The 14,754-nt window shown below is 32.2% G+C and overlaps 1 protein-coding gene across 1 annotated transcript; it reads left to right on the top strand.

The window, feature by feature from the left end:
• Positions 1 to 10,881: 10,881 nt before the first annotated feature.
• Positions 10,882 to 14,486, top strand: LOC108466151 (mechanosensitive ion channel protein 8-like). Its single transcript, XM_017766509.2, has 5 exons — positions 10,882 to 12,843; positions 12,974 to 13,097; positions 13,306 to 13,599; positions 13,686 to 13,888; positions 13,966 to 14,486. The coding sequence occupies exons 1-5, from the start codon at positions 11,156 to 11,158 to the stop codon at positions 14,261 to 14,263; spliced, it is 2,607 nt and encodes an 868-aa protein (XP_017621998.1). The 5' UTR covers positions 10,882 to 11,155; the 3' UTR covers positions 14,264 to 14,486.
• The last annotated feature ends 268 nt before the right edge of the window (positions 14,487 to 14,754 follow it).

The raw sequence follows: 14,754 nt of genomic DNA, 5'->3' as shown, positions 1-14,754 counted from the left end.
TTTCAATAAAATCAGCATATAAACAATTTAAAGCTCTAATTCTATGTCAAATCATCATATACTTCTAGTACATATTCATAGAAACTTTCAATTTCTTTCATAGAATCAAGAACTAATGAATTCAACAAATGGACCTAGTTGTAAAAGTCACAAAAACACAAAAATTTCAAGAAATAATCAAGAATTGAACTTACTTGCAGTAAAAATATGAAAAACCAGCTTAAGGGAACTCTTCCATGGTGTTTTTGCTGATGAGAATGCAGAAAAATAAAGAGAAATCTAGATAATTCCACTTTAGTCCTAGCTTTATTAAGTAAATTTTACAATTTTCCAATTTTGCCCTTATTTTCCTGGTGATTTCATGCTCTTGCCGTCCAGCCCAAATAGACCTTGGGTCTATTTGCCTTTTAAACCCTCTTTCTTTTATCATTTAAGCTATTTAATCATTTCCCAAAATTTTGCATTTGATACAATTTAGTCCTTTTTGTTCAATTAGCTATCAAGATTTTAAAATTTCTTGGCTAAACTTTAATACTAACTTATTAACACTCCATAAATATTTATAAAATATTTATGGCTCGATTTAAAATTCTCGAGGTCTCGATACCTCGTTTTCAATTCTAATTATTTTAATATATATATATATTTTGTACATTTCACTATTTCAAAATTTTTCCTAACTTCACATTTAACTTATACTCACTAAATTAATAATATTTCCTACTCATTTTTCAGATTTAGTGATCTCGAATCACTGTTCCGACACCACTGAAAATTAGGCTATTACAACTCTCCCCCTCTTTAGGGATTTTCGTCCCCGAAAATCTTACCAGAAGAAGTTGCTTTCAACACTCATAAAACACCTTTACTAACTTCTCAGAATCACAATTTGATTTAACCTCGAATATCTTTTTCCATTCACCTTTGAACTCTAGAACACAATGTTGGAACATACTGTCAAAATTCTAAATTACCCTCTCAGGGATACATATACTCAGCTAATCTGTCAAATGAAAACTCTGTACCTACTGAAATGATCATACATATCTTTCTTTGTCAAATGAACAACCATAAACTAAATAACATTTTCCTTTCTGATGTTAATAACAATCCCAATTCGAAATCTATAGTCATTCTATCTCATAACACACTAGTATTATCATTGACTGCAATAATCCTAAATGTTCTTAATGTTCGGCTTACTTGCTAACAAATAGACATCTGAACATGAACTCAAAGATATTATGTAACGCTCGTGCAATCACTAGTACATCTAACTCACAAGAAGATAATAAAGATATTGATATTTTCTCAAAGAAAGCTAGAAGAAAAACACTGCTTACCGACTTTGGACTTCTATCATAACAGGAATAATATATTTCCCGCATGTATAAAACAAAATCATAATCAGTAGAAACATAAGAATAGTCTCACATAAATTTTTACCATTAACTTCATTTCCAACATATTAAAATAGAATTCCAAGAAGATGAAGAAATGACGATCATAAACCCACTGCACCAATAGGGCTTTCGCCTAACATCATAATTAACTAGCATTCTTAAAACATCGTAACTCCACCGTAGACCGAACAACCACACATATATCTCTGAGGATAAAAAATATATAGAATACCCAGAAAAGATGATCATATTCGTTTCAACTGTAACTATCACACACTGATATCTTTACTACTCAATTATCATTTTTTTTCATTTTTTTTACTAATTCTGTCATCATGAACCCCGCATCATTCCATTCACTAACGAAAATCAATTCGAGAAAAATTTCAGCAAACACATACTTCAGACATTGTATCTGAATAAGTCGACTAGCCGAGGTTAACTTTTTCTTTAACCGTGACATTACGTAATCTGAATGATCTTTAGAATAATCTGATATCTTTTTTTTAAACTGTATTCACTTGTCAAACTACTTTCAACTCCATCTGCATTATTAATTATTCCATTACTGTACTCATTAGTTTCACATTTGTGAACTTATTCAACTTTTTTTTTGTAAATTTTCATTATAAAATACTACATTGGTAAGAGGGTGAGGTCGTAAAGCCTCTAACTGAGTTCTCATAAATACACACATATAACTTAGCGTTTATCATCAACATCATATCATCACAATTACATAATTCACTTCAAACAAATTAACATACATGATTATGTTACACGAACTTTTCAATTATCCATTTCAAACTAGTGTACTTAAACATACATTCCATGAATTTTGAGTAAATTTACTCATAGCATTTACTTAACCAAACAAGTCAGACACATAATATCATATGAATGCCACACAAACATAGATAAGTTTATCACAACATAAACTTTCATTTCATTCACGTTTCATCATTTCTCAACTTTTGATTATCTCATTTCGTACATTGTCACATACATATCATGAACTTCTATTCTTACATTTCTAAGTTCCTTCTCATCATAAACACATTTCAAATATCTCAATATCACTAACTCATACTTCTCTTACCATATACATAATTTAAATTTAATATTTAATAATAAATAATTTGAATTATAGTAATATAATCTTACGTTGAGTATGTTTGTACTCATGGTATTACCATAATTCAAATTATAAATACTATAATAAATAATATACATCAAACATGTAACAATATAAGTCATATGTGTTAATTATGCTTTAATTTCATATCTTGGCAATAGTCTTTCATCAAATGGCATCATATATTATCTATATTATCTTTAATCAATTCATGAACCTTTGGTTCAAGCTTTCAATCTCATATCTCTATTTCAATTCACAATTCACATTTCTTTTCATAATTCCACTTTTTCACACTTTCTATAGTTTAATCGATCAAATTCATTCGATTTTCTCATTTCATTTACTCAACCCTATTAACATAACTCGGACTCAGACGGATACACGGATCCAACCAAACACACCAGTAAGGCACATTGTGCCTAAAATGGTACATAGTACCTGATCAAAAGACGACACATAAGTGCCTGAAAAAACACACGAGGTGCCTGCTGCGACACACAATGTGCCTGAAATACGACACATAAAGTGCCTGATCAGTAAAGCCGACAAATCCCGTACACTTCCAATTCCTATGGCATGCCAATTATATCCGACTAGTCCGACAAGTTAATAGGGAATTCAATTCTCATTTCAATTTCACTTAATATTCATATTTACCCCTATTAACAAGACTCAAACTTTGGCGGATACACGGATTCCATCCAAACACACCAAAATGTCCAACCAAAACACACTAGTATAATCCTCCAAAACACACCAGTATCATATAATCCTCCCAAACACACCAGAATAATATAATCCATCCAAAACACACCAGAATAGCACAAAGTGCCTCTTCGGATAAATCCGAAGGATATAAACATCAGCATATCCAAATCTCATCTCCAAATCCCTTCTCAAAATCCTATGGCATGCCAACTATATCCGACTCAGTCTGGTACAGTTAATAGGGTATTCAATTCACTTTCCAGTTTCCAATCAATACACATTTCAATTAATCACATATTCATATCAATTTCATCATATTCCCAATCAATAAAATTTTCAAATATAACATATATCCAAAATTCTATTTCCACATCAATCACATATATCCATACAAATTTAATTCAATATTGATACTTACCTTAAAATTTTACTTACTATACACATAAATTTAAATATAACATTTATTCATACCTTTATGAGTTCCGACTCATCATAATCTACTTTTGCTTACATATTTGAGTATCGCTTTCAACATTATCGTAATTAGCTCGGTTGGGAAAGTATCTCTATCTTTAAGTAAAATAAATCTCATCAGAGCTGGAAGATATTAAATTATCTTATCACAAGTTATATAATGGCATGTATTTCTAGACTTCACATATGCTACGTTCGATTCGAGAATCGACTAAACCTTAGCTCTGATACCAATAAATATAACGCCTCTAACCCGAATCTGTCACCGGAATAGAGTTACAGAGCATTACCGGAGTTACCGATTCATTTATCAAATATTTCATTAATCCGATATCTTTTCTTTTCCACGTTCAAGTCTCGTATTCAAGTCATCCGGATCTTTATAAAGAAATTTGATCGTCGTTTTCATTTATTTCATGTTATAATACATTCAACTAATGCTCTAAACAAAATTATCATTTTACCCCTAAACTTTTAATTAATGACGATTTCATCCTTAGGTTAAAATAAAATAAAATTATTACAATTTAATCCTTATTTCCAGCCGTTATTCTCACACAAATTGATAACAACCTATGAATTCTATAAAATGTCAGAATTTTCCATAATTTCAACACTTTTCAATTTAATCCTTAAAACATGTTTTTCCCTGATCTTGAGCTAAATTAATAATTTCATTCAAATTTGTAATTTAAATAATAAAATAATCCATTTCATGCAAATTGGTCATTTCTAACATTTTTTTTACAAAATTACCCATAAAATTTTACTTTTATTCAATTTAGTCCATGAGCCTAAAATATACAAATTAGCCATGCTAGCTGAATATTCATACATATTTTCCTCCTCCTCCTTTCCATTCCACATCCTTAATTTATATAACATGCTAACATTATCAATAATTTCACTATTTACTTATGTATATTCAATACTGTCCATTTGCATCATAGTCACTAAATTATTTATATCTTAAGCTACAGAACTCGAAATTAAGATCTGATAATTTTCCCTAAAACTAGACTTACTTATCTTATTACCATAAAATTTTCAGAATTTTTGGTTTAGCCAATAAGCACAGTTTATTCTTTAAATTTGCCCTTATTCTGCTGTCTGACAGTTCTGACCCTTCTTCACTAAGAATTAATTATCTCATCGTACGAGATTCGGATGATGTTCCCGCTTATTTCCATTGAAAATAGACTCTTTAAGGATTTTAAACATTTAAATTTAACCCCTTAATTATTTTTATCCTATTTTTTATGATTTTTCAAAGTCAAAATAGGGGAACCCGAAATCATTCTGACATTGTCTCACAAAACTTATTATATCTCATGATTTACAATTCCATTACTTACACTGTTTCTTCTATAAGAAACTAGACTCAATAAGCTTTAATTTCATATTTTATTCATCCTATAATTAGATTTCTACAATTGTTGGAGATTTTTCAAAGTTAGACTATTGCTGCTGTCCAAAACTGTTTTAGTGCAAAATGTTGATTTTCATTTTGCCCCAAATTTCACAGTTCATATAATTCAGTCCTTACTTAATTAACCCCTAAATTAAACTAATTTTCTCAATTAATACTTTTCCTAGACATTATAAGTTATTTCATAACTATTGAAATTCAGAATTTCCACATAAAACTCTAACTTCAAACTCTTTTACAATTTAGGTCCCAAACATTCACTTTCTATTCAATTCTTTCAATAAAATCAGCATATAAACAATTTAAAGCTCTAATTATATGTCAAATCATCATATACTTCCAGCACATATTCATAGAAACTTTCAATTTCTTTCATAGAACCAAGAACTAATGAATTCAACAAATGGACCTAGTTGTAAAAGCCACAAAAACACAAAAATTTCAAGAAATAATCAAGAATTGAACTTACTTGCAGTAAAAATATGAAAAACCAGCTTAAGGGAACTCTTCCATGGTGTTTTTGCTGATGAGAATGCAGAAAAATAAAGAGAAATCTAGATAATTCCACTTTAGTCCTAGCTTTATTAAGTAAATTTTGCAATTTTCCAATTTTGCCCTTATTTTCTTGGTGATTTCATGCTCTTTCCGTCCAGCCCAAATAGACCTTGGGTCTATTTGCCTTTTAAACCCTCTTTCTTTTATCATTTAAGCTATTTAATCATTTCCCACAATTTTGCATTTGATACAATTTAGTCCTTTTTGTTCAATTAGCTATCAGTACTTTAAAATTTCTTGACGAAACTTTAATACTAACTTATTAACACTCCATAAATATTTATAAAAATATTTATGGCTCGATTTAAAATTCCTGAGGTCTCGATACCTCGTTTTCAATTCTAATTATTTTAATATATATATATTTTTTGTACATTTCACTATTTCAAATTTTTTCCTAACTTCACATTTAACTTATACTCACTAAATTAATAATATTTCCTACTCATTTTTCGGATTTAGTGATCTCGAATCACTGTTCCGACACCACTGAAAATTAGGCTGTTACAAAGTTCATATGTTTAATAAGCATTAAATTATTACGTGTTTAAATGCTTTATAATTATATTTGAAATGATACGACTCAACAGAAATACTCAACCAAGATTCAACGACATATTGTTTGGGTCTTGGTTGAACTTCAGGAATAGATAGGATACAAATGACATGTCATTAGGGGTTATCGTGTTTGGGTTCTGGTCTCATACATCCTACCAGTGGCTGAGTTTTCGGCATGTGTTGCGGTTACTTTATAGCTTGTGTAAGCAGCACCGTGTAGCTACGTCTTGACTAACAACTTGTGTGAGTAGATATAGTGATGTCTCGAGAGTGAGCATCCATATGAGATATGAGATAGAGGTGGTTTTGACCACGTATTGGAAATTAGTGTGCGAGATACCTAAGTATTCGATAGTATTCCAAATGGTTTAATGGGCACAGATAATGACACGATGTTATACGAACTGATTCGAATCAGTACAAGTATTCATGTGAAATACGAGAAAAAATTCATAGTTGATGTATTTATACATAACTAACAAAATTTTGATTATGTGTTAGGCTTTTGGGCCAAATGAGAATTTACCTATGTTTTAAATTATGCTTATTTAAATTGTGGATGATTTGGTAAGTTGTATTTATTAGCTAAACAAACTTACTAAGCTTAATTGCTTACTCAGTTTTAATTTCCGTGTTTATAGTGATTCAGAAGCTCGCTCGGTTCGGAAGTCGTTGGAGATTTGCATCACACTATAAAACTATATATTGGTACTTTGGACTTTATATTTTGGGTTAAATGGCATGTATAGGTGTTTTGGCTAATGTGACCTATATGTCTCATGTTGTTTTGGTTATGTATTTAGCCATGTGATTTGGCTTATTTTGGTATACTTGGTTATGTAAATATGTATAAATGATCTTTTGGTATGTGGTGTATAGTTGCTTGGTGAATGCCTTGGTTGTGTATTAGTAGTTTGAGTACCAAATGATTGAATTTGAGATGGGGTATGCATGTTGAATTAGGCACAAAGTCTAATAAGTGAGTTTGACCATTTAGGTATACTTTGGAGGTATATTTGGTATGTTGTAAAGTGATCATTCGTATGTGCTTATGTATATCATGTTTTACGTATGGATAGTACATGATATAAGCTTTATATTGGTTGGTTTTAAGTGTCTATTTATGTCATGGTTGTATGTGCATTGTTGAGCATAGGTTGGCATCATTTTGGGCGAGAAATATGGCTTGGAAAATGGCCTATGTTTGTCCACACAGGCGTGTGTCTCCTGAATATTCTAATGGTTGCAAGTTAGTAGCTTCACACGGCCTAGCACATGGGCGTATGGCTTGGCCATGTGGCACAAGTCAGTATACCCTCCAGTTTTTACACGGCCTAACACATGGCTTGACACATGAGCGTGTGAGGCAATTTCAAAAGGTACACGGCTTGGCACACGGGTGTGTGGTCTGACCATGTGACCCAAGTTAGTGAGTTACACGGGGTTGGGCACGAGCTGGGACAGGACCATGTGATCCCATTTCGAAAGCCCACACAGCCTGAGACACGGGCGTGTCCATTGGCCGTGTGAGACACACGGCCTGGCCATACGGGTGTGTGTCCCTTGCACTTTGAAAATTTTTCATGTTTTCCTAAAAATTCTTTAAGTACTCGGTTTAGTCCCGAACTACTTTAAATGTTTATTTTGGGCCTCGAGGGCTCATATTAGGGACCATATGGATGTTTATGAATGGTTTTTGATTTTAATGATAATTGATTATGAAATGTTTGATGGTATAAGTTATAAGTCCAGTAATGCTCCGTAACCCTGTTTCGGCGTCGAATACGAGTTAGGGGTGTTACAACTTAATATGATAGTTGGAATTGATCAAATGGTATGTGCATTATTGAGAAATGGTAAGCTTGGGTGCATACCTAGTGAATTGGTGTGTAAAGATAGTCATATATATGTTTATTTGAAATGAAAACATTTTGGCATGAAATGGAATGAGAATAAGTTATGAATTTAACTTGAATTGAATGTATGCAATTGTTTAAGCTTGTTTTATATTGACTTAAATCATGGAAATACCACTAAACTTTATCACTTAGCGCATGGTTTGTTTTCTCCGTGTGCAAGTTTAGGTAAATTTCGAATCTCTGAATTGTGATCCAGGATCTAGCCTGAGATCTTCAACTTGGCAAAGTTTGTATAGTCCCGTTTTGTTAAATATAGTGCATGTATCTATGTTGAGTTGGTTTTTGTAAAATGTGTGATTATGTCTATAGTTGAAGCTTGTGAATCGGTATTTTGGAATTGCGTATGTTATAAGGTTTGAATTGATTAAAAATGTTGCTAACTTAAGGTTTATTGAGTATGTAATCATGCTAAATGTGGTGAATGGTTGTGTTATGAAATGAGCCTCTATCTATTGAATGGTAATAATCCTATTAGCTGTATAGTATTTATTCAATTATGAACAAAGTAGTTTTGTTTAGAATTGAACTTGTTAGGGATGTTTATTTGGTTAGAAATGTGGTATGAAAATGTTAATTGGTTGTTTATACATTTGTAGGTTGAGATCAATTTGGTTCATTTAGAAATAGTCAGTCATGTAGTGACGACGTACTTTTAACGTCGCAACAAGATCATCCAGAGAGTTACGTCTTGATGACGTGTTCTCAATGTCACAACGAGACCTAGTCAGTGAGTAGTGTCACGACGAGGAGCTCCCAAAGTTATGACTTCAACCTAAGATTTCGAAATCTTTATCGTTTGGTCCTAATTTGACTTTGGGTTAGCAATAGAACTTTCATAAGCTCGTATAAGACCTAGAAATGATTGTATATTGCATTATATGCATGCATTACTCGTAAATAAGCGTTTAATGGTATAAATTGAAGCTAATTGATCGTAGTTGCTCTGGCACAAAATGTAGTATCCTATAGCTTGGACCCGATGATTGGTCTGTTAAAAGGTGTTACATAAATAATACATTTGATCCCACCTCGCCCTGCCTCAAAATTCTAAATAATATTTTAAATATATTAAAATTTACAAAATTAAATCAAATATAAAGTAAGAAAGTATAATTGAAAATATAAAAATAGTTATAAAATTAATATAAGGACATTTTAGTAAATATATTGAAGAGGGTAGATTTCACCTAAACTCAATCTCAAGCTCACCTAGAAAATCTTAATTGAAAATTTTAACCTAAAATCTTATTTTTTTTAAAAAAAATCCACTCCTACAAAGTCAAGTTGAGTCAAAACCTGCTTAAATTTTTTATCATCCTTAATTATGAAGTATGCTTATTAAATTAATAATAATTTGTTTTATAAGACTACATTATGAATATTAAAATTTTTATCTAAAAGTACAAATATAAATATTTGTAACTAGTGGAGATAAATTTCAAACATCATTTAAGTACTAATTGTTGACATGTATCATATAGTTGGGTTTGACCGCCTCATCAACCACGTGAAAACTTTATTGGGCAACAATGTTCACGATTTTCAGTTTTCACATGTGAAAATTTTAACTTTTCATTGTTTGCTTAGCTTTTCGTACCTATAATAAGTTGCCATCGACGTGAGAAGAGGTTCAGATGATTTATTTTGTAACTATTATATTTTACTTTTTACTTTGATAAAATATGTTTTAAGGTTATGTTTTGTATGTTTAATGTAAAAAAAAAAAGAATATTGTATTAAATATTATTTAACTTTTAAACTGCTGGATAAAATATAGAGATTATTACATCATTGGTTGTTTTTATGTAACTTTTGACTTTGAGAATGAGATAAAATTTAGGTTTCTGTAGCCACGCTTTAAAATAAAAAATTTTTATTTAAATTTTTGATAATTTATAAAATTTTAAATTAATAATAGAAAAATTATAATTTGTCTCTTCTAAAAATAATAAAAATTAATTTAATCCTTTAAAAATTATAAATATATAAATTATTAAAATGATAAAATTATAATTTTACTATTGTAAAAATATACAATTTAGTTCTCCTATTTTTTTTTTTGACCTCGCTTCTGTTTTTATTCAAATCTCTTTGTTGTGTGGAGATGGAATTAAAACAAAAATAAGTTAGAGTTGATTAAAACAAAAATAAGTTAAAACCCACTGGAAAATCAATTTTATGTAGTGAAACAGTTGTCTTAACTTATTATTTATCAAGTCTACAAGAAATAAATCAAAGATGGTTAAAGTATATTTTAATGATTTATTTCAAAATTAAAACTAAATATAAATAATAAAATAGCAAAGAAGATGAAATCAAATTATTTTATTTCAAATTGATAAACTTATTGCTGTTTATTTTAAAATTATTATTTTTGAGATAAATAGAAGCAAAATCACAATAATATTTACGAATAACTTAATTAAAATTGGAATTTATTGAAAGCAAAAGAGAAATTAGATGTTGTTGATGCAAAATAGGAATTGGATTTGGAACCTCGAGGTAGGTTGCGAGTCCTCATAAATTAAATGCATTTTTTTATTTTTTATTTTTAAAAAGGAATTGAATTTAATTATTAAATTATTGGAATTAAGAGAAAAGAAGAGAGACTAAATTTGAAAAACGTAAAGAGTAGAGGGATTAGAGGTAAAATTAGATTAACCTAATACTCTTTATTTTCATAATTAGCAGTAAGGGCATAACCATGCATTTTTGTTTGTCTCTTTCGTCTTCAACGCCACCTTTTACTCTTCTTCATATTGATTCTCTCTCTTCTCCGCCAGTTTCCATTGTTAGTATGTTACAACTAACAAATTTCTCCCAATTTTCAAAACAGAAACAACAAAAATCCAATTGAAAAAACCAAAATCAGCCAGAACATTAATATCTCAGCAGCCAAAGATTCAATAATCTAAATTTTGGCTGCGATATACGGCGAAGCGTTCATGGCCATGGTTGAGATGAAAAATCAATGTCGAAATGGAAATTGAAAATCTTCGCGTCGGCTAACAATAACTACCCTAACGACGACAACGAAGAGCTTCCGATTCTATACGATTTCGATTGTCACGAAGAAGAGCTGATAATAAGCGCCATGGATGGTGATCCTAGAAAATCCCCTGTAAATCCCGTAGAAACTGCAGAATCCAGGACAGGCAAAGACTCGAACCTTGAAACCGACAGTTTTAGGCACTCCAACTATGAGTTTTGGAGCGATAGAGAAGAGATCAAAGATGGTGGTGAAGATAATTTCGATTACAAGCAACGATGGCAACCGGGCGAAGAATCATCGTCTTGGAAGATAATGAATGATCATCTCTTGAAAAAAACAAGCAACACTAACGAGATTGCATTAGAGATGGGGTTAGATATTGATGATATTAAACGGGATCCCTCGGTTATGTCTAGAGACTCTAGAAGGGTTTCTTTCGAAGCAGCGGTCCCGAGTTTTCAGTACCAATCGCAGCAACAAGAAGGAATAAATGATCGAGCCTACGAACTCTCGAGAGGAATGTCGAACGCATCGGCTCTGTCGGGTTTGCTATCGAAAGTGAGTTGCACCAAGTCAAGGCTTATAGATAGGCCACCAGAAGAGGTACAAATGATGTCGGATTTGTTATCCAAATCGGGTCCGATTATGTCTGGATTGTTAGGCAAAGGTTCGGAAGGTGAAGAAGAAGATGACCCATTTGCAGATGAAGATGTGCCTGATGAGTTTAGGAGAGCTAACCTCAATGCACTCACTTTGCTTCAATGGTTGAGCCTCGTCTTGATTGTAGCTGCTTTGGTTTGTAGTTTATGGATTCCTTCTTTCAAAACCATGGACCTATGGGAGCTTAGGCTATGGAAATGGCTAGTGTTCTTGCTGGTTTTGATATGTGGGAGATTGGTGTCTGGATGGGGTATCAGATTGATTGTGTTCTTCATTGAAATGAACTTCTTTTTAAGGAAAAGGATGTTGTATTTCGTTTATGGTATAAGAAAACCAGTCCAGAATTGCCTATGGTTAGCTTTAGTGCTATTGACATGGCATTTCTTGTTTGACAAGAAAGTTGAGAGGGAAAACGATTTTCTAATTTACGTGACCAAAATCCTAGTTTGTTTCTTGGTGAGTACGTGTCTATGGTTACTCAAGACATTACTAGTCAAGGTAATGGCTTCATTATTTCATGTGAGTACTTATTTCGATAGGATACTACACACATTATTCAACCAATATGTGATCGAATTACTCTCTGGTCCTCCAATAATTGAAAACCAAAGGATGGAAGAAGAACAGGAAAGGATTGCGGCCGAGATCAGTAGGTTGCAGACAGCCGGTGCAAAAGTGCCTTCGGATCTTCACGAAGATGCCTTTCCCACACAAAGGACTAGTGAGAAGTTGAGAAAAACATTCACCAGGCTAAAAACTTTTTCTTCGGCACCTTCGCCGAAGAAAGGGGGGAATGGGATTGCGTTAGAACACTTACATAAGCTCAACAATAGGAACATTTCGGCTTGGAACATGAAGAGATTGATGAAGATGGTCCGACATGGGACATTGACTACATTGGATGAGCAGATAATGCAGGATGATTCTGTGAAACAGATCAGAAGTGAACACGAAGCAACCCTTGCTGCTAAGAAGATTTTCCAAAATGTGGCTCGCCGTGGTTCTAAGTGGGTATTTTGAAAACAAGTCCTTAACCACTCCGTTTACAAATGAATTTGTTTTAAAAGTAGAAGATCAAAACTTGTATATGAAACTTGATATCCACTATTGTTGTTACTTGGTGTTTTTGGTTAATAGATTTATCTACGTGGAGGATTTAATGCGGTTTATGCGAGAAGATGAGGCTTTTAGAACAATGGCTACCTTTGAAGGTGCTTATGAGATGAGGAGGATTAGCAAAGCATCCTTGAAGAATTGGATGGTAAGTATTTATATTTCCCCACTCTTTATTTTTATTAAAGTACTTATATTCTATATATTTGTACATGATGTATAATGACTTTTGAGGCCTAAAAACTAAAAGAAAGCTGAGCTAAAAATGAATCTACAATATTAATAGTTCATCATTGATTAACTATAGCGTCATTGGGGGAACTCTATCCATTCATACAATAGCTATTTTGTTACAGCTGAACGCGTATAGAGAAAGAAAAGCTCTGGCCTTGACCCTAAACGACACAAAGACGGCAGTAAAACAGCTTCACCACATGGTAAACGTGATTACCATAATCATCATAGTTGTCATCTGGCTTGTCATTCTGGAGATTGCTTCCTCAAGGATTATCGTACTCTTCAGCTCCCAGCTAGTCGTTGCCGCCTTCATCTTCGGCAACACCTGTAAAACCATCTTCGAATCTATTGTCTTCTTGTTCATCATTCACCCTTTCGATGTCGGAGACCGCTGCGAGATCAATGGAGTGCAGGTACTATATCCCATCATTCAATCATCCTTGTGTACTTAAAACATTGCATGTCAACTAATAAAATGAAAAACATGATTTTGGTTTAGTTAGTGGTGGAAGAGATGAACATTCTTACTACAGTTTTCTTGAGATTCGACAACTTGAAACTGGTGTTTCCCAACAGTGTTCTTTCGACGATGCCGATCGGAAACTTTTATCGTAGTCCAGATATGGGTGATGCAATTGATTTCTTAATCCATATTGGTACACCAGTGGAGAAGATTGCTCTCATGAAGCAACGAATAGTAAGGTATACATGGATGAAAACCAGCATTTCCATCTTGAAAGTTTTCTTCATCGATATTCATCGGTTTTGTTTTGTTGCAGTTACATCGTGAACCGGAAGGAACACTGGTGTTCTGATCCGATGATTGTGTTAAAAGAATTTGAACAATTCAACCAAATAAAAATGGCGGTTTGGGTAACTCATAAAATGAACTACCAAGACATTGGAGAGAGGTGGGAAAGGAGGTCTCGATTGGCTGAAGAGATAGTGAACATCTTCAAAGAACTTGACCTGCAATACCGTTTGCTGCCCATTGACATCAATGTCTGCACCTTGCCTCCCGTCCACTCCACTCGTTTTCCTTCCACATGGAATGCCGCAGAAACTTCGACTGAGTAGAAAGCTACGGTGACATAAGATTCAGTGAGATTATTATAGCAACCACGGTGAGTTTAGTTAATGCAGAGGTTGAATATTGTAAGGAAAAAATTGAAATGAATAGTTAAATCTTTGTTTGGATTTGAATGCACTTTGACAATAAAGTATGAATAGAAAATGGATTAAAAATTGTCTTCAATGAAAGTTTATTAACAGTGAAAGTACTTACCAATTTGCTCTATTATAGGCTCTACTTAAACTATTCTTTCGAAATAATTTAGTTTAGGTATTATTAAAAATTTTAAATAAGGTGGAATTTTAATAAAGTTAATTTTTGTTGTTTTAAAGTATATCATAGTTCGTTTTTTTTAGTTTTTATAATTTTATAAATAAATTTTTTAATTAGAATTAAATTATAAAAGAAAAATAATTTACATAACTAATCCATTTAATAATAAATAAGCTACTTCAAACATGTCCGAGAACCTGATAAATACTTTCACCGTATATTA

This window comes from Gossypium arboreum, chromosome 2 (assembly GCF_025698485.1).
Source record: "Gossypium arboreum isolate Shixiya-1 chromosome 2, ASM2569848v2, whole genome shotgun sequence".
NCBI classification, from domain to species: Eukaryota; Viridiplantae; Streptophyta; class Magnoliopsida; order Malvales; family Malvaceae; genus Gossypium; species Gossypium arboreum.
The sequence above is the reverse complement of the archived record's forward strand: the minus strand, read 5'-3'. Positions and strand labels throughout refer to the sequence as shown.